General features: G+C 37.6%; 1 protein-coding gene across 1 annotated transcript in view; it reads right to left on the bottom strand.

The window, feature by feature from the left end:
• Positions 1–330: 330 nt before the first annotated feature.
• The window catches only part of LOC144691785 (uncharacterized), a 32,072-nt gene continuing 10,775 nt past the window's right edge, over positions 331–21,627 (bottom strand). Inside the window, exons 2-7 of the mRNA XM_078560250.1 lie at positions 20,818–20,888; positions 16,980–17,205; positions 11,857–14,600; positions 6,371–6,592; positions 4,944–5,068; positions 331–588 (exon numbers count right to left, since the gene is read on the bottom strand). Of these exons, the coding sequence (XP_078416376.1) occupies positions 582–588; positions 4,944–5,068; positions 6,371–6,592; positions 11,857–14,600; positions 16,980–17,205; positions 20,818–20,888 (3,395 nt within the window). The 3' untranslated portion in view covers positions 331–581. The remainder of the gene's footprint in view (positions 589–4,943; positions 5,069–6,370; positions 6,593–11,856; positions 14,601–16,979; positions 17,206–20,817; positions 20,889–21,627) is intronic.

Below are 21,627 nucleotides of genomic sequence, written 5' to 3'. Positions count from 1 at the left end.
ATAACCACAGATAAACACCAAATAAAATTCCTATTCTACCAAGTTACTAGTTTCCAAGTTCCAGTGCATAGAAATCATTTGTGTTTTTGTTTTATGCCCACTGAGGGACTTTAGTAACCACCATATTTCTTATATTGTACACAATTAATCGCAAAGGCACAGTTTTAATCCATCCCAGATTAACTTGACCACAGGGTAAAAAAAAGAGTGCTGTAGTCAAGGTATGTACAGTCAAACGAGATTTCACTTTTGGGAATTGATCACCCTACTTTCAGAAGATAGCACGCTAAGAGTTAAGTACATAATTTTAAAATGGCTTGAATTTTTTTTGGGAGGGGGAGTATTTTGCTTCACAAACAGTTTTGCTCATTGAGGGATGATTAAGTTAATCGAGGTTCAATTTTATCTACTCATGGAAATGTAAGCACCAGGATGTACATGAAATTCAGCCCATCTTCTCATAATTCCTGTATTTTTGAATGGTGGAATAAATTTGGATGTATTAAAATGAATTAGTTTCAGTCTCCAGCTCACAACTATTGCCATTAGAACTCCTGGCCCATACTCCATTCCAGTAATTCTCATCGCCTGCAAGAAATGGAAAACAAATTACATATCTTAGCAGATTCTATTTACAGCAGAATTTTTCCAGTTAAAGTTCTAACTATTTCACATACTTTCAATTTTGTTATTTATTTAAATCTAAAAACAGCGGGGGTGCAGGGGGGGAGAAACATTCTTAACCAATGCAAGCAAGCATAGACTATTTTGTTCAACTTATACCTGGAAAATAATTTTACATGAACACAATTTCATGCTTCTGTTAAACATTGCAAACTATTTCACCTTCTATTAACTATGCTAATTTATAATATAAATTAGCAAAACATAAGATTGATAGAAAAATAAATATACATTATCCTACTATTTTCATTGTATTAAAATCATAATTTTCTTTCTTACTCCGAACTACTAGTGTATTTTGAATTAAAAAAATACTTGCATGAAACACTTCTTAAACTGCTTGGAAAATAGGGTTTTAAGTTTCCACATTGCTTAAATCATTTGGTTTCAAGAGAAATTGGTTTAGGCTACATTGAATTTTTGAAATAACAGCACCATCTATCAGTGATACTTGGAAGTACAAAGTTTCATTTGTACTTTTCCAGTCACAATGTAAATGGGACAGTTTATTTAACATGAAAGTACACTTTTCTTTCCAGCAACTTATTTGCATGTATCTGCAATTAGTTTCTTGGTGCCAGGAGGAACCACCCCAATGATTCACCTACACGTTTTCTAATTTTCAAAGTAGAAGAACATCAGTTTCATGTACCCAGATAATTTGGCTGAAATTGAACAAAATACAATTGTTTGCCTGAAACTAAACGAAATACAATTGTTCACTAGTTAGGAGTTAAGTGTAGACAGTTAAATGGGTAACCACATTCTTTTAACTGGAGACTGAACATACATTTTTCTATAATATTTACAACAGTAATTATCTCCAGATCAACGCCAAATAGGATTCCTATTCTATCAAGTTACCAGTTTCCAAGCTCCAGTGAAGTTGTAATAGTTGTATTTATGCAAACTTTTGGGCTCCATACTATAGGAAGTGCTGATGCAATTGAGATGGTATTGGGCAGACTCGTTAGGGTTGTGCAACTGTGGAAGGTATTTCTTGAATGTGAGTGAAGCAGAGACCACATCAACATTTAAGGACAGATTTGAAGGAAAGGGAGATAATGAGTTAGGAACAGAGCAGACCAGGACAAGAATAAACAACACTGATTTCTATGTAATAAAAACAGAAAGTCCTGGAAATACTCAGCAGGTCTGGCAGCATCTCAACATTTTGAGTCAAATATGACTTCTTTAGAACGGGAAGAAGTCATGTTCAACTCAAAATGTTAACTCCTCCTCTCTCCACAAATGCTGCCAGGCCTGAGTATTTCCAACATTTTTTTTAATTTCAGATTTCCAGCATCTTTATTTTATTGATAAATATGTAATTCAATGACTGGTACAATATCATCCACTACTCATTAAAAAGCTACATCACTGGCTAACTAATTTATTAAATAGAGATGTCACTTTATTTACACTAGTAATCCTTTATCCTGTTCTAGATATAAAGCAAGAGACTAAGTCAGCAGGAGAAATAGAGAGAGAGTAATAAAAGGACAAAGGTCAATCGTGGCTTTAAAATCACCAGGATAGTTTGTCCCCTTTTTTGACCTATTTTAAAACATTACCTGAATAATAAGGCTTTTTATTAATATCCCTGCTGTGAAGTAATGCAGCTTATTAGCTGAGATCAACACTTCTTTTTTGGTAAAAGGTGTGGCTCTAATTTACACAAATATTAACACACTGCTGTGACGACCTTTGATCTGGAATCAGTACAGTAAGGAAAATTTGTACTTTCTTTAAAAGGTCTGTGGAATCTATAATTGTTTTTAAGAATGTTTGAAAAGGACTTTTAAGGGTTTACATCAAGTGTAAGGGATAAACTGTAATTTTCTTGAATAGGAAATACTGGTCTACGTGAGATGGTGATCTGAAAGCAGTACCACCAGGAAGGAAGTTAAGAAAGAAGCCATGTGGCTGGCAGACGCAATGGAAAGCTGCAGACACAAGGAGAGCTTCAAGCAGAGGAGCTTGAAGGTGAAGGTAATCAGCACACAATTCCAGACACAGAATGAAAGCAGACAGAGAAAGAGAAAAACACAGAATTCTTGTGATGAGAAGCAGTAAATCATTCTCAGGAAGACTTCAGTTTTTCTGTTTGGCAGTTTTGTACAGGCTGGCTAAAAAGGTCTAAAACTTGATAAGCTGTGTGGATAGCTCAGAGACGCTGAAGAATTGGGCGATTTCCCAGAAGTGGCCAAACTGTGAACCAGAGTGTTACTGGTTGGTGGTTGAAAAGGAACTCTGGAAAGCTACACCATCAGGACTGTGGTGATCCAAGGTAAAGAAGGTTCGCCAAAGTGTGTCTTGCTGACAAGAATTGTAACTGTGAAACTCGAAATTGAAAGCTGTTGTCAAACAGGACCCTGACATACACTGCACGAATAAGGAACAGTATATTGTGGAACTGTGTAGCAATGTAGTGCCACATTTGTGCAGGGAGTGATGCACATGCAATCACTATGTTGTATAAGATGCATCTTTGATGCATTGGTTATTTAAAGTAAAATTTATCTTTTTATTTTAACTATCGTTTGCCTGTTAATTTGCATTGGTTCTGATTTGTGTTAAAGTACAAACTACAAAAAGTAGAAACTTGTTGGTACTTCATTTGGGCTCATTCTGTAAATTTGGTTATTTTGGTTTAGGGTTCCCCCACAGGGGTCCTAACACTGCTCCAGTTACAAAGCACATGTAAATCATGTTTAACTAACTCGATTTGAGTTTTTATTTTGACGAAGTAACAACAAGAGTTGGTAAGGGTAATGTAGCTGATGTGATGGAAATGGGCTTCCAAAAGCCGTTTGAGAAAGTCCCACATAAAAAACTTGCCAGCAAAGTTAAAGCCCAAGGAATAAAAGGGAAAGTGGCAGCCTGGATATAAAGTTGACTGAGTGGCAGGATGCAGACAGTATTGGCGAATGGTTATTTTTCAGACTGGAGGTAGGTGGTATAAAGTGGAGTTCCTTGGGGGGGCTAGTACTTGGAGAATTGTTTTTCTAGGTATATAATAATCACCTAGATTCGGGTGCACAGGCCACAATTTCAAAATTTGAAGATGGCCGAAAACCTGGAAATAATCTGGAGCAGGATAGAGACAGATTTCAAGAGGACATAGACAGGTTGATGGAATGGGTAAACAAGTGGCAGATGAATTTTAATGCAGCAAAGTGTAATGTGATATATTTTGAAAAGAAGAACGAGAAGAGGCAATATAAGCTGAAGGGTACAATTCCAAATGGGGTGCAGGAAAGAAGAGGCCTTGGGGTATATTGTACAAATCACTGAGGATGGCAAAGCAGGTTGAATAGTAGCTAAAAAGGCATTAAGGATCGTGGCCTTTATAATTAGAGACAGAGCACAAAAGCAAGGCATTTACGATGAACTATTACAAAACAATGGTCTGGTCTCAAGTGGAATACTGTGTTCAATTCTGGTCAGCACACCTTAGGAAGGATGTGAAAGCTTGAGAGGATGCAGAAAAGATTTACAAGAATGGCGTCAAGGATAAGGGACTTCAGTTACTTGCATAGATTGGAGAAGCTGGTGTTGTTCTCCTTAGAGAAGGTTGAGAGGGAATTTGATAGACTCATTCAAAAACCATGAGGGGTGTGGAAGGAGTAGATAGAGACAAACTGTTCCCATTGGCAGAAAAGGCAAGAATCAGAAGCTTTAAAGTAATTGGCAAAAGTACTAAAGGCAACATGAAGAATTTTTTTTAATGCAGTGAGTAATTAAGATCTGGAATTCACTGCATGTGTGTGTGGAGAAGTCGATCTTGACTTTCAAAAGAGAATTGGAAAAGCACTTGGAGAGTAAGTTTGCAGGGCTATGGGGAAAGAGTGGGAGAGCGGGACTAGCTGAATTGCAGCTGGCACAGACTTGAAGAGTCGAATGGCCTCTTGTGCTAAAGCATTCTATGATTCCAAGTTATTGCACTGACTAGGATAAATGCAAATTCTTCAGCTTCATCTCACTGCTGAGCAGAAAATGCTCTGCCACTTACCCAATAAGGAGGAAGTGTTCTGGTGGTGGGTCGGGGTGGGGGGGTGTCTTTAATTGAAGATAGATAAAAGAAACAAAATCCAAAATTTCAAGCATTAGCCAAAAGGCCTTGTAACTTGTGATGTTATAGATTTATATTATGTATTGCACAATGGAACTGTCCTTCTGTGGATTAATTTCATTGTGATTTAATCTGGCATGCTACAGCTACAGCCAGGGAGACAGCAAGAGATATTAACACTTACTTGGACTGAAATGACTTTGTTTTCTTTGATTCTGTAATGCATTGTTTACATTTGTACAGCTTCTCACTATGACAACGAAGATGAACTTGGATATTCTTCTGGCGAAAGAACGATTTATCACACAACTAAAAACAAACATTTTCCACAGGTTACCTTTTAGAAATTGCTGTTTGGTAGTACAGTACTTGAGTATTGCTGAAAAAAGAGACGTACTGTCAAAGCTTTTCGTCTTGCATTTATCAGGACAGATACGCAAGAATACCAATTGTAACGAGAACATAAATATAAATTTATGCAGTATAAATTATTGTTCCCTTTACAATTGGTATTCTTGCGTATCTGTCCTGTTGAGTGCAAGAATAAAAACTGCAATAGCATGTCTCTTTTTTAAGCAATGCTTTTAGAAATTAGAGGAGTAATGGACAAAACAAAATTTGTGCTGAGATGTGATTTAAGGCAATCAGGGCTTATGGTGTACAGTAACTGATTAAGTTAAAGACTATAATGTGGGAATCTACATTATAATGGAAAACAATGAAATGTATTTTAATTCAGATCATTGAAAACAACATGACACAACCATACCAATACCTGGGCATTCATCTGGTTACAGACATTTTTATGGGATAAGAACTGATAGCAAAACAAATTGCGAAAAAAATAGATGAGGATAGAACTGCATATTTAAAATACTCTTCATTTTTAAAAAAATGCGCATTTTATAACACTATTTCTGACATAGCTCTATTACTGTATTAGTTCTTTAGGAATCAATGCATGAGCTTAAAAATTACAAAACTATCCCAACCTTTGGGAAATGGCTGGTCCCTCAAACCTGTTAAGTAACTTATTACATTTATAAAGTATTATTTAAAAGTTGTATGAATTTTCTTAAAGCAGACATTGTCTTTTCCTTATTCCAAAAGCTCCAATTTCTACAGTAAGTTTCAGAATTCTTATTTTATCATAATTTCAATGTTATTGCCAGTATGGAGTCCCATGAGTTGAGTCTCCCTTCTTTGCCTGCTTTAGGATGTTAGAGCATTTCTGTGCAGCTCCACAAGGAACTGTAACGCAGTAAACTACATTACTAGCTGGGGCTGTAGATTTTCAAGACAACCACATCACTTATAAAGGAAAGTCAGGATTTTGATAGCAACTGCGAAGCTGGTCCAAAGTCATGTTGTTTAGTGTTTACTAAAGAACTATTTCAAGATAATCCAGTTGATGACCTCAGGGCAGCCTAGCAAAGAAGAACGCATAATGCAAGTGCATCCAAACCATGAAAAATTCTCCTGAGGTTACCTTTCTTGCATAAAGGGAGAGTTCTTGGAATTAAAATACTCTCATTGGTTCTTTCCCCTTTAAAGCAAAATATTTTTACTAATCCTATTTATGCAAGTTCAGATAATGTTCTTAGTACTTACCAGACACCGCCAGTTCTTTCCCTTAAGGTGTTTCACTCTGTGCACAAACAGAGAGTCACAATTTGTGAATGTTGTGCTACATTCATAGCAGGTATGAGATTCTGAAGCTTTGGTCTTTTTCACTTTTTGTCCAGCAACTGATTCTCTTCTTGTTGTCAGTTTTAATGTTGCATTAACTTTTGGCTGTATTTTCTTCAGGATTTTTGCAGCTCCCCGTAAATTCTAAAGAAGAAAATATATGTTTCTATATATATATTTGTGGTATCATGTGATCACATGGGCATGTCACTTTCACTAACTTAAGGCATATACCCTTTCAAGGATGTACTGTGCTAAAAGATTTATAATTTCATTATATGAACAGCATCTCAGAGTGAATCTAAAGACATAAATAGCAAATGATTATTTTGCCCATTCCATGATGTTATTCGTATCTGCTTTCACAAGACAATTTTCCTCAGTACCAAATTTATACTGGTGTTGCAGCAGATGGGCTTCTGTATAATAGAGAGATCACTTACAGATTGCTCAGCAGGCTAACTTGCCATTTGATATATCCAGCTAAAAGGAAATTAAAAACTTAACACAATGCTTAGCACTTGCATTTTATACACGAGGTTTGAATTTGTTTGTAGCCTTGTAACTCCGTCTTAGCTGCTATTCTAAACACCAAGGATACATTCACAACACAACAGTAATATTGGTACAAAACTGTTTCCTGGAGAAGGCAAAAGGTAAATTCAGTCCTTGAAAGCCAATTCAGACTGCATAATCATAGCACCGATTTGAAGCCAAGATTGCTTCACCCAAGTTAAAACATATTCTGAGTGGACTAACTTTACTCAAAGGGTCAGCTATATTGAGCATAGATGATGGCAGTAGCTAAATTTTAGCTTAAGCAATACCTAACCTGTTGGTCAAGAAATCTACTTACAGTATTTGCCTTCAACAAGCAGAACTCCTGCCATCAAGCAGCATGAAAGCTAGACAGTTTCACATGCTATGAAACGTACAATAGTAGGCTGTAAATATTTTCCAAGAAATTTTTCATACAGACCAACATGTGCTAACTAACTTTAGGGTTTCATTTTCTCAAGGCAGTAACATATATGAAAAAGGAACATAGCAAAACTCTGTTGGATTTCCATTGGGGTTGAGTTCAGTCAGGGAACAATTTTATTTCCTGTGATATCACCCAAACATCTGGACAGCACTTGCAAAGGAGGCCAATACTATGGTGAGGTAGACAACCCAATATCTCAAACTCCTCCACGCAGACTCCATGACCAAAGGATTTCAGAGCCAAACTGCAAATCTCGGATCACATCATAAACTTTGGAGTTCAAAGGCATACTGGAGTGAGGGCATATTGGGAATTTTAGCATTTAATATACTAAAATCATATTATGACCCCATGATGAGCTTCCGGCCATATATCTTCAGCATCACTAACACTGCCTATTTCTACCTCTATAACATTACCCAACCCTATTCACTGTATCAGCTCGTTTGCTGCTGAGCACTGCTCACCATCCTTTCACATTCTACCCTCCATAAACTTTCCCATTCAAAACTCAGCTGCCTGTATCCTTACTCACTCCGAGTCCTGTTCATCCATCACCCTTATGTTCGCTGACCTACAAAGGCTACTGGTTAATTAAAGCCTCAATTTAAAAATTTGCATTCTTGTTTTCAAATTCCTCCATGGGGTCACCCTCCCTATCTCTGTAATCTTCTCCAGCCCCACAATTCTTTGATATCTGTGCTCCTCGAATTTGAGCATTCCCTAATTGCTGTATCACTGGGGGCACACCAACTGCTTCAAAGCTTTGAAATTCCCTCCCAAATCCTTCTCAGTCTCTCCTTCCTCCTTTAATACACTCCAAGAAAACTCTCATTTGTCCTAATATTTCCTTATGTGGCTCAAATTCTGCTTCATAAAACATTCTAAGGCGCTTCACAGGAATGCTATGTTCAAGGTGCTATATAAATACAAGTTGTTGTTGTTCCTCTATAAAACCTTGCTCTTATTTTAAGATTGTGTTATTTCATTCTGGGTTCCACACCAAGGGAAATAAAGCCTATCTAACCTATCTTAAACACCTCAATAAAATCAATCTTCAACCTGCTATACTCAAGTTAACACAAATGCAACCTGTCCTCATAATTTAATCCTTTAAACCCTGGTAACGTTGATTTATTTGTGCCTCGAAAATCCTTCCCAAGGTGCAATGTCCAAAGCTGAACACAGCACTCCAGATGGGGTATGACCAAGGTTTTGAAGCATAATTTCCTGCACTTTGTATTTGAGTCCCCTTGAGAAATCCTGGTAAGATTGGATCTTGGAACCCTCTGAAAATTTGTTCTCTAAATAAGGTCAATCCAATAGGAATTATCAGTTCAATTGATGTGGTAAAAATTAATCCTGCAAATCATTTAAATTCCCAAGGAGTGTCACTTGGCATACGCAGTTGTTTAAGAATATTGAAAGATTTTAAAGATAATAGACATTGTAAAATCTCATTGTTGCAAAGCCCACATAGGTCATATTCAAAAACAAGGTTCAAGTTACAGTATTTAACAGAAGTGACTTCTTATAGCTAATCATTGGCTTGAAACAATCAATATTACATTGTAGGAAGTTGTACTGAATAGGGAACAGCAACTTAAGAACTATACTCTCCAGAGAAAGCACACTGTCGCAGTACCACTAGGTTGTGCCAAAGCCAGAAAAGGCCTACTGAGTTGACAAATTAGGATACGCCAGCTGTAAAGTGAAAAGTGCAGTTAGCAACACTAGTTATGCTACAGGCTTGCTTCTGGCTCAAAACTATACTCCGCCTGCCAAGAGGGATTTCACCTGTGCAAGCTTACATAAGAAAATAAGAAATAGGAGAAGTAGGTCATTCAGACCTTCAAGCCTGCTCCACCATTCAAAGAGATCATGCCTGAACTTCTTCTTCACCACCATTTTTCTGCACTATCACAATATCCTTTGATGCATTTAATATGTAGAAATGTATCGCTCTCAGTCTTGAACATACTCAATAGCTGAGCCCCCACTGCCCTCAGGGACAGAGAATGCCAAAGATTTATCAACCTCTGAGTGGAGAAATTCCTCCTCATCTCAGTCCTAAATAGCTGCCTCTTATTCTGAGTGTGCGTGCCCTGGTTCTGACTCCCCAGCCAGCGGAAACATCGTTCTTGCATCTTTTTTTTTAATCCATTCTTGGGATGTGGGCATGGCTGACTAGGCCAGAATTTACTGCCCATCGCTAGCTGCCCTTAAGGTGGTGGTGAGCTGCCTTCTTGAACCTGCAGTCCATGTAGTGTAGGTACACCCACAGTGCTGTTAGGGAGGGAGTTCCTGGATTTTGACCCAGCAACAGTGAAGCAATGGTGATTTATTTCCCAGTCAGGATGGTGAGTGGCTTGGAGGGGAGCTTCCAAGTGGTGGAGTTCCCATGTATCTGCTGCCCTTGTCCTTCTAGGTGGTAGATGTCACGGGTTTGGAAGGTGTTGTCTAAGGCACCTTGATGAGTTCCTGCAGTGCTTCTTGTAGATGGTATACACTGCTGCTATTGTGTGTCGGTGGAGGAGAGAGTGAATGATTGTGTGGATGGGCTGCCAATCAAGTGGGCTGCTTCGTCCTGGACGGTGTCAAGCTTCTTGAGAGGTTTTGGAGCTGCACTCATCCAGGCAAGGGGAGAGTGTACCATCATATTCATGACTTTTGCCCTGTAGATGGTGGACACACTTTGGGGAGTCAGGTGGTGAGTTACTCACCACAGGGTTCCTAACCTCTGACCTGCTCTTGTAGCCACAGTATTTATATGGTTGGCGCAGTTCCACAATATTCTGTAGATCTGTTTCTCTTAACCTCATTTCTCCACATTATATTCCAGCTGCCAAATTTCTGCCCACTCACTTAGCCTTTCCAAATCCTCTTGAAGCATATTTGCATCCTCCTCATAACTCACTTCCACCTAGCTTTGTGTCATCTGCAAGCTTGGGAATATTACATTTAATCCCCACATCCAAATCATTGATATAGATTGTGAATAGCTGGGGCCCAAACCCTGATTCTTGCGGTATCCCACTAGTTGCAGCCTGCCAACCTGAAAATGATCCATTTATTCCTACTCTGCTTTCTGTCCGCTAACCAGTCCTCAATCCATGCCAGTATATTTTCCCCAATTCCATGTGCTCTAATTTTGTTTACTAACCTCTTGTGCAGGACTTAATCAAAAACTTTCTGAAAATCCAAATATACTACAACCACTGGAACCTCATCGATTCTGCTAGTTGTATCCTCAGAAAGTCCAACAGGTTGTTAAACACGATTTCCCTTACATGCTTGCAAACTCCCATTACCCGTTGTTAGTTAGGGAGAGTGGACAGGAGCATCTACATCATAAGGTTAGTAAGCTGCAATAAGTTTATAAAGCTCCAAGATCGAAAGGACTATTTGAACATTTTCTAATACAACTTTAGACTGCACAGAACTACGCCCCTCACAGTGTCAAGCTGAACTGTGAAGTGGTCTGCCCATCCAGACTGTTAAAAGACACATCAGGGCTTTACTTAACCCTTAAGTTTATTGATATCAACATAAGCAGTTTTTTTAATATGAAAGTGGCTGTGCCACTGAACCAAGATTTATTCTACATTTAGCCTTTTCAATACTTGACCTGATATTGATTAGTTCTTATAGGTTGCTAAAAGAATGGTTTTGCAGATCGCTACTTTAAAGCAAACACAAAAACATAGACTATTACAGCTCAGGAGGCTATTCAGTTCACCATACTTGATTTTCGAAAGAATTATCCAATTACTCCCACTCCTTTGCACCCCCTAACTCTGCAATTTTCTCCACAAATATTTATCCAATTCCCTTTTCTTGAAACTGCTTCCACTACACTGTCAGATAGCAAGCCAGGACCTGAAATGCACTAAATTATGAAAATTCTCATTTCATTTCTGGCTCTTGTCAACGACCTTAAATTTATATCCTCTGTTTGCCACTTCTTCAGCCAATGGAAACAGTTTCTGCTAATTTAGTCCATCAAAACCCTTCAGGGTTTTTAACACCCTTATTAAATTTCCCTTTAACCTTCTCTACTCTAAGGAGGACAAGCGCAGCTTCTCTGTTCTCTTCATCTAACTGAAGTCCCTCAACTCTAGTATCATTCTAGTAAATTTCCTCTGCACCATTGTCAAAGTATTAACACCTTTCCTAAAGTGTGGTACCCAGAATTGGACACCATATTCTAGCTGAGGTCTAATCTGTATTTATAAAGATTTAGCATAACTTCCTTGGCTTTGGAACTCTGTTTCTATTTATAAAGCTTTCAATTAACTATGATCCCCATCAACTTGGGTATAAAATGACTAACCATTCAATTTTCACTTCACAGTTTATCCTGTCATCCAACTCTTTAGATTGAAAACACTGCCCTTAATTCTCTATAACAAAGGAAGCATACCTTTGGTAGGTCCGTGGAGCCTATGAGCTTCAAACTAGCACTGGTTACTCTTTGCAACTTTATTGCCTTCTGCGAGGTAGACAGTTGTTTATCTTTCTTTATAGTGTTAACATGAGCATCATGATATCTTGCCTTTTTTTTCCCCAGTGTGCTCTTAATGTTCAAATTTATTAGCTTCTTTCCATACAAGCCAACAGGTTTAAATTTCTTTATTTTTGCTGCTGCACTTCTTTTCATCCTCTCTGAAATTTCTGAGCATGATGACTTTCTTCCAAAGCTAGGTTCAGTTGAGCAACAATTCAGTCTTCTATTGACCGGTGTGCGTTTGGCAGAAATGGCCATTTTAGAATTTGCTTCCACAACCACCTTTGCTTTAGCTGCACGGTTGCTCTTTAGTGTACGACTAGGAGACAAATCAAATTGTTTACTGTTAGTTCGGTGGGGTAGCTTGTCAGTTTTTTCCTTACGTTGAGGGGACATAAAAAATCCAAACGAGAATCCAGCTTCAATCAGTTTTTGTGTAGGTATGCGTTTCCTTTTACCCAGTACAGGAATACTTCCAACTGTTTGTATACTGTGCAAAAAAGCACCCAAATTTTGGTTTTCAGCATCTAAAGATCGGCAACCTGTGTTTTTTACTTTTCTTCTGGTTTGCTGTGCTTCACCTATAGAGGTCCTAGTCTGCTTCACTGGATCCTTGAATGCAGTTAACTGTTCTTGATTCTTTGTCTCTTGTTTAGACCTCAAGTGTGATGAAATAGGCTGGTCATTTCCTATTGGCTTCCTATCTAGTCGAGTTGTTGCCTTCTGCTCGTCTCCTACTCCAGGAGTATTTTGGTAAACATTTGGAACTAGTTTTTTCACTTCACACTTTCCAGCATTATCTACCCATGTTTTTGCAGATAATTGGTTTAAAGGATTTTCATCTAGAACTTGTCCCATATTACTTTTGGATGACACAGCTACACAAGTGTCATCAGAAAATGACTTAATTGGTTTTTCAGTCTGTGCTAATGATATAAAATCCCTTGGTAGTGTTCTTTTAGATACACATCTTCTAAGAGCAGTATTTTTTGGACAACTTTGCATCATTAACTTACACTTTCTACAATTCATAGTTGAATCACACGACTGTCTGGTCTTCCGCCTGCCACTTTGCCCATGATCTGTCAGGCAAGGTGACACCTTACATGTTGTGCTTCCTAGTAAGGAAGAACTTTTTACACATTTATATGTGGCACATCTTCTGCTTCTTCTAGTCAGTGGGCTCCCTTCTGTATCCTTGTTGTCACTTGCCTGAGATTTTGATAACACTGCTTTTTGCTCTGCAGAAATGACAGAAAGCTTTTCGCCATTTTTTGAAACTTTTGTGGAAATATGGGGATTTGTTTTGCACGGTTGTGAATTTTTTGCTAAAGGACCGTTTCTCCTGCTACTGCCTTTAGTACATTTATTTCCTTGTTGGGTTTTCTTGTCAAGACAACTGAATCGCCCTCGAGTTTTAGGATTTCTTATTTGTGTTTTAGGTGGAATGCAAACCATTTTCTTTTTGGTATGACCCTGAGACACACTATTTTTATGACTTGAAGATTTGTTTAGTGCAAGCAATTTTTTGTTTAAGTTTTGATTGTCTCCTTTTTGTTTCTGTACTGGTGGTAGAATCTTTTCAATGACAACAAAGCAATTGGTAAGTGCTTTTGCTTTAACCTGGTCTTCTTGCAATTGAGTCTTTGCAATGTCTATTTTTCTTCTCTTTGTTCCAGTAAGCAGTGAATAATTTTTTATTTTAGCCTGTCGAAGTCTCCTTTTTTGTTTCCAACCAGCCTGTTCTTCACCATCAGTAACAGAAGTTTTTCTCCGCAACCCTAATACGCTAAGCAGTTTGTACTTCTCGGTTGTGTTAGGAGAATAAAGTTCTTCTTCAGTGGTCATTTGTCTAACAGGTGATCGGAGAAGTGTGCTCACTCCTTTACAACCAGAGTTGTCCTGAGTGCTTACAATGTTATGATCCAAATGCTTTGACATTCTTGTACGCGGTTTAGACTTTACAGGAGTTTTCTCAAAGTTGTATTTTCTTTGATGGCCAGCATTTCTTGACATGCCAGAAACTTTCAGGTCTAACGAATTAGGAATATTACTCAATGCCGTTTTTGCAGATGAACATCTTTGTGGGACGAGAGTTTTAACTTTTGAGAGGATTTTAGATGGAGTTTTATCATAAAAGCCTAATAATTTAAATCGTCTACTTGGACTTTCCAATGTCTCCATTCCAAGGCTATCGACAGAAGTTTCAGAATGCACTGGTATCACTTTGTCTTTGAAAAGTCTTGGCTGCATTTCTTGAAGTTTAATAGTAAAATCTGAGACTTTTGTTTCTCCTTGACTCACTGCTGAATGCGGTCTTGCAGTAAAAACATCCAGTTTCTGTTGTGTTGTACCATCTTCTAACTGACCAAACTTATAGCAAATATCTGAAACATGCTGTCTAGGTCCAGTTAAAGAATGATCAATAAAAACTTCAAACGAAGGAAATTCCTTTTTTTCTTCTTTGCTACCTTCCTCCTTATGTGCTTTACTGTTCCCTGTTCCATGCAATTGGTACAATGCTGCACACATCTCAACCACTTCCCAAATCCGCAGGTGCCTGGCTAGAGCAGATGTCTCAGCAAAATAATCTGGTTTTAGTGACAACGAAGATGTGTAGGAAAACTCCAATAGTGGAAGGAAACTCTTGCTGCTGAAACCTAGAACACAAAAAATAAAAATATTTAAAAAGCAGAATTGGTCCAGTGAGTTGCGTCATTGTAATAGTGAATTCCTTGGCACTCTGTTTGTCAAATGATGCTTCCACAAGCAATACCTTTTCCCATTTAAGGTTTGAATTTTCATTAACACTGGAGGCAAAAAAAATGGCAAAGGAAAGCTTTTTCACCCTTGAACTGCAGAAGCTATAAATAGCCCAAAATGTTTTGATGGCACCATTAGCAAGCAACAAATTTTGACTTCATCCAGTAGCTTGACAAGCATTCAAACATATGCAGGTGACCTCAAAGTGGTTTCAGGACCCCCCCCCACTCACTGTGCAATTTAAAGACTTCTTCAACACTAACTCTTTCCTGCAAAATTTGTACTAATTTGCCCTTATTTCATTACTGAGCTTATTTTTAAAGCTTCAAAGTCTTTGCTCTCATCTATGTTTCCAGTGCATTTCGGGTGTTCTGTAGAATCTAAGGTAACAACTTATCCCATCCAATGATTGCATTTCACAATCCAGTTTCCATTTCATTAAGCTTGTGCATACATCTAAGGGAGCTACTATTCTTTCACAATTGATTTTCACTATGTACCTTGTTCAAATCATAAACTTAAGTATCAAGATACAAATTACTAACATTATATGCAAAACTAAATGAAATGTTTAAACAATGAAAGCAGTTGAACTACTTTATCACAAGGAAAGTACTGTGACTTAATAGTTGTTAAACCATAAGCAATCAATTCAGTATAGAAAATAAAATTATGAAAATCATTTCCTGCATTAATCATCGAGAATACTAATTGTCTCATTAATATGAATTTTGTACAGCAATACTTCAGTCACAAAAAAGGATTTCATGGCATTGGTTATTAAACACGTTTTTCATCGTTTTTTGTACACTTTTATTTAATCTAAAGCTTCCAAATTGGGGGAACCCACTACACCGGTCTTGATTTAGCAACTATAGAAACAATACAAATCCATAGTTGCTGGCCTTCCAATATAAGAAAAGGCATTCTAAACAAATCTAAACAATCAACTGAAAGAACAAGTTCGCTTATAACGAAGAGCCACAAAGGTGCACACAACATGGTGCCTTAGGTCACACAAAAAGGTTCAAATTTATGTTTTCATTAATTTACATTTTTCTCAAGTTGCTGATGCCAACAGATCTTGATGTTCTAATTCAGGCTTCATCCACCAGTGAGGCAACAGTGCTCAGAACAGCACTTCTCAGGCCCATGAAATTCAAACATATGTGAGAAACAAATACAAGCACAAATTGAATTATGTATATATCACATGATATTTTACAGCAAAGAAACAGGCCATTCAACTGCAGGTCGATGCAGTGTTTATGCTTCACTCGAGCCTCCTACCAACCTAATTAATCTTATCATATCAACATATTCTTCTATTCCTTTCTCCCTCGTATGTTTATCTAGCTTCCCCCAAATGCATCTGTGTTATTTGCCTCAACCACCATTTGCAGTACCAAGTTCCACATTTTAACCACTCGAGTAAAGAAGTCTCCCATGAATTTCCAATTAAAATTATTGGTTGAATTAGTATTTGTTAAATCGGCTTAGGTGGCCTTCAACAGTCAAACTTACAAGTATAAGGGTTGCACGAGCCATACTTGGCTTGGCAAACAGCACAAGTAATATGCCCTTTACAACCCAAGATGAAAAAAATGTCAAACCTCAAAAGCCTTGGTGTCAACCTTGGTTAATCAGTACAATCTGAAATACTAAAAACAGGCGATTCTACTGCCAGTCTATAGCTATACAACAGCAATTATGCTTTGACCAGTTGCCACAGTATACTGAAGCTTCACTTTGTAACACTTGCACAAGTGCTAGAAAGAAAGGAGAGAACTTGCATTTATGTAGTGCCTTTCATGTCCTCAGGATGCTTCAAAATACTTCATAGCAAATTAATTGATATTTTTGAAGCATAGTCACTGTTTTATCTTGCATATAACAGCCAATTTGTCCACAGCAAGGTCTCACAAAAGGCAATGAAATAAATGACTGGTTAATCTGTTTTACTCTTAAAGGTGATAACTGAAGAATAAATGTTAAGCAGAATACTGGAGGAACCCTCTGCTCTTCTCCAAATAGTGCAATGTGATCTTTTACATCCGCTTGATGGCAGACAGAGACTTTAAACCAAGTCTCATTCAAAAGAATTCCCCTCTGACAGTGCAACGTCCCATCAGTTTTGTACTGAAGTGTCAGCATAGATTACACGGACAACTCCGTAGCATGAACTTGAATCCATGACCTTCAAACTCATTAGTTCACTGGGTTAAGCTGAGACTAGAAATAAAACAAGCTAAGAAAATTATTTCAAAGTTCTTCACCTTTCAAATCCACAATTTTATTAGAAGTAGATCCTTTCTCTGAAAACAGATCCTGGAAGTATTCACTAACAGCTGCTAACACAGCACGATGAGCTGGATAGGATGTTTTCTCCACTATCAAAGTTACATCACAAAAAAGGCCTTTAGAGCGTTGACTGTTCAATCTCTCAAGCACTTTGGTACAGTGTGTAGGCAATTCACGAGTTATATGCTTTTCTTCTGAAATCTGCCAAAAAAAGGTACATAAATTTAACTGTTCACAACAATTTTTTTCCCTATTCTGAGCCACTTTTGCTTTCATCTTCCTTTTCCCAATTCCAAGAATATCATTCACCAGTCATGGGAGCAGGTAATACATTGACAGCCCCTGCACAGGTGCTCCAACTTGTCTAATACTACACAATAGTGGGTTTGACTGACTTTTCCACAGATTTTCCCTCTGTTCTTCCCATCTGAGAAATCATCAAATCTCTGCTAGCAGCCTTCCCAGAATGCCTCAAACACAACTGAAAAATCACAATCGCAAACTAACCTCATGTCATTTTGTGGTGAAGCATGTTAATACGTGCAAATGGAACAAGGATATTGCTACCTGGTATAATTTATGATCTACAATGGATGCAACTTATGATAATTGTTGGATATTGTTTTTGAATTTTAATATTTACTGAGCTCTAAATGATATAAACACGCGATACATCTAAAAAATTCACCGCTTGCGTCACCAATACAACTATTGTAACCTAATAAAAAGAAATGCTTGTCAAGTAAACAATTCTATAAAAGTTCTGTAGGAATGTTAATGATCAGCCTTTTGTTTCAACTGGTTTGATCATTATGTTCTTCAAAGTAAAATTTCAAAGTAAAAATAAACATGTTCCTGAAATTCTTTTCACCTGAAGCTGAGGGATATCTGAATTGATTTGATTTGACTCAATTTTGACACTAAAAATGCAAATCTGTCTCCAATAATGGGAGCCCTTCAATACAGCATTGCACTAATTAAAATTTTTAAATTCTCTAGTATAGACTAAGAAAGCATTGCAGAATTTTGGTGATTTATGACAAATCTCATTTATTCTTCATCCCTGTGCTTGCTATCTTACACTGGCTTCTGATCCGGCAACATCAAAATTTTAAAATTCTCATCCTTATTTCCAAATACCTCTATGATCTTGCCCCTCCCTATTTCTATAACCTCCATGACCCCTGCAACTACTCCAAGATCTTTGTGCTCCTCTAATTCTGGTCGAGTACCCCTAATTTTAATTGGTCCACCATTGGTGGTTGTGCCTTCAATAGTTCTTCTAAAAATCTTTGACAATTTATTAAGATGTGTAAAATGCACAAAGAATGAGTGGGGCTACTTGGAAAGAAAGAATCCCTATTTTATATAGTGCTTTTCACAACCCTAGAACATCTCAAAGCACTTTAGCTTTACTGCAAATTAAGAATTTTTGTACTGTAGTCAACATTATCTCTAGAAAATATGGAAGTCAATTTGCATGCAGCAAGGTTCCAACATCATTGCAATGATGATTAAAACAGATAATCTAGTTATTTAGTTGAGGGTCAAATGTTGGAACTAGGGATAAACTCCCTAGTTTTTCTTTTGAATAGTGCTTTGGGTTATTTTATGACCACCTGAGTGCATAGACTGTGGATTAATGTCTCATCCGAAATCCAAAAACCTCGGACTTTACAGCACTTACTTATTACTGCACTGAAATGTCAGCCTCCATTAAGTGCTCAAGTCTCTGGAGTGGTACTTGAACGCACAATCATCTGACATGTGCCCTTCAGATATTGCACTGATACCTTGCATGTGAATGAGGACAGGACAGAAGTGTTTTATAATTAAATCACCTCAGTTTACACAAATGAAGCTTTACAATTATCTGAAAAGGATGTAACTATCACTGTGTGTAAACATTCTAAAGAAACTATTAAAGAAGTTGATGAGCAAAAGAAAAAATCACAGAACTGTTACAGCACAGGAGGCGGCCATTCAGCCCATTGTGTCTGCACCAGCTCTTCAAATGAGTAGTTCACTGATTACCATTCTCCCGCTTTCTCCCTGTAACTCTGAAGTTTCTTGCTTAGAAAATCACCAGGCAGATAGCACACATCCCAGAATACTGATAAGATGTTAGGGAGGAAGAATTAATCATAAATTTCCAAGTAATCTTTGGAAACTGGAATTGTGCCAAAGAACTGGAGGGTGACAATGTTATATACCACTTTAACAAAGATTTAAAGGATAGATCAGGAAATTACAGGCTGTTATAGTTTCATCTTGGCAAAACTGGTGCAAGACAAAATTAACAATTAGAAAGATATGGACTTACAAATGACAAGTTGCACTTAACTAATTGAGTTAAAGTTCAAAGAAATTAGTGATTAAAGAGAATGTGGTGGATGTGCATGTGAATCTTTAGAACATATTTGATAGGGTGGGACATAAAATACTTGTTACAATATGATGATGGCTGGTGATCAGAAAACAGACTGCAAGAGTAAATAAATGTTTTGCAGGTTGTTGGGTATTGGTAGCGATGTACTTGGATCTAATTTGAAACTCCCTCTTAGGCTTCCATTTACATAAATACTGACTGGGACAGGGACAGCAGAAAATTTTGCTGAAATCAAATTAAGTTGTTCAGAAGCTATAAGGGAGAATGCAGAAGATTTTAGATCACAGTTAGGTTAGTGGAACAGGCAAATAAGGTGGCAGGTATCAAGAATAAGGGGTTCTGGTTCAGATGAATAGTTCAAAAATGAGATCTTCTGCCTCTGGAAAAGAGGTCAAGGGGTGGCTCAATAGAAGCTGTCAAAAACTACTGAAGGGGTTGATAGTGAAAGAATGCTTTCTCTAACCATTAAATCTGCACTAATATGCATTAGATTCAGGATTATCATTGGACATGGAAAAGGGAAAATTAGAAGAGCTGTGTACCTACAGAATTACCTCTAGACTGGAATATGCTGATGCTGTCTTATCTGACTGCCTTCCTCCCCCCCATAAACTGGAGCTCATCCAAAACTCTGCTGCCCAGTTCCATTCTAACTCTTTCCAAGTTCTATTCACCTATCAACTCTGTCCTCAATGTCTTACAGTGTCTCATGTTCCAACAATGCTTCAATTTTAAAATTCTTATCCTTGTTTTCAAATCCCTCCATGGCTTCTCCCCACATTATCTCTAACATTCTCTAGCCCTGCAACCTTTTGAAATCTCTGAACTCCTCCAGTTCTGACTTAGGAGCATTCCTGATATGAATCACTCCATCATTGACGGTCATGTTTTCAATTATCTGGGCCCTGGGCTCTGAAATTCCATCCCTAAACCTCCATCTCTCCATTGCTTTCTCCTTTTCTTTAAAACTTACCTCTATGACCAAACCTTTGACCGCCTATCTAATATCTCCTTATGTGGCTCGTTGTCAAATTTTGTTTGACAAGTCTTATGAAGCACCTTGGAACATTTTACTACATTAAAGGTGCTATATAAATGCAAGTTATTGTTGGTTATTAGAGATGGGTTGCTTCACCATAAGTGGTAATTGCAAAGATTACAGCTTCATTTAAAACAGAACTGATAAATATTTGAAAATAGAAGAGCAGGGAAACGGAATTAAAAATATTTAGCTGCAACTTGAGATCTAACACTAACACAGACACTATGAACTAAACAGCCTCACAATCTAACCATGAGGAAATTTTTTATGATTGGTTAAGAAAAACAAACTTACATGATCATACTGCATTATAGCCTTTCCAATCCTTCAGCAATAATTCTTATAATCAAATCTAATATCTGCTTATTTCCACAACACTTACTAGAGGATGCGCTTTCCCATCTTTACACTGACTGCATCCCTGGACGTAGTCTCTGATGTCTGGAAACATTCCTGAAATAGATTAATAAAGTTGCATGAGCAGTGATATACACTATTAAACAAATTACACTACAGGAAGCTGCATCAGGTTACAATTGCTGTTACACTACTTCCTTTGGGTCTTATTGTCAAACATCCGCATACACTACATGCAGCTTCTGATGGTATTATAGGGGAAATAAAATCACACAACGAACAAGAATTTCCTAGAACTTTTGAGCCCATATTAAGTTATTCCACTCTTCTAGACTGTGTCTGTTCATTCTCCAGATCACATCATTGTGTAAGTTATAGTGAACATACACTTTTGATTGCTATAATCTTCTCAATGGGATGCCAATATTCTTAAATGAACAAAATAAAGTTAATGTTATTGAAAAACAAGGGTTGCACTCATCAAGACAAACACAGGAATACCAAATTTCAAATGATCACAACAATTTATACTATACTTGCCACTATATTGTAGCAGCCTTGCTTAGTCTGTTGTTCAAATCTTTGAAATACTTCACCTTTCCAGGGTAATTTCAGATAGACCGAGCACTTTTCAGGGAATGATATTTTCCACTAACAGAATTCTGCTTGCCAACAATTGAGCAACATCTTGTATGAATTTCAGTGCTGGTGGAATACCAGGTATGTAGTCCGTATATCCATGTGATTGGCTGACCAAATCAAATACCATGTTGCTTCAGTTGCTCATAATGGGCAGAGTACAGCCTGCATTCAACAAGCCTGTGCTTACAAAACC

This window comes from Cetorhinus maximus, chromosome 16, assembly GCF_964194155.1.
Source record: "Cetorhinus maximus chromosome 16, sCetMax3.hap1.1, whole genome shotgun sequence".
Lineage (NCBI taxonomy): Eukaryota > Metazoa > Chordata > Chondrichthyes > Lamniformes > Cetorhinidae > Cetorhinus > Cetorhinus maximus.
The sequence above is the reverse complement of the archived record's forward strand: the minus strand, read 5'-3'. Positions and strand labels throughout refer to the sequence as shown.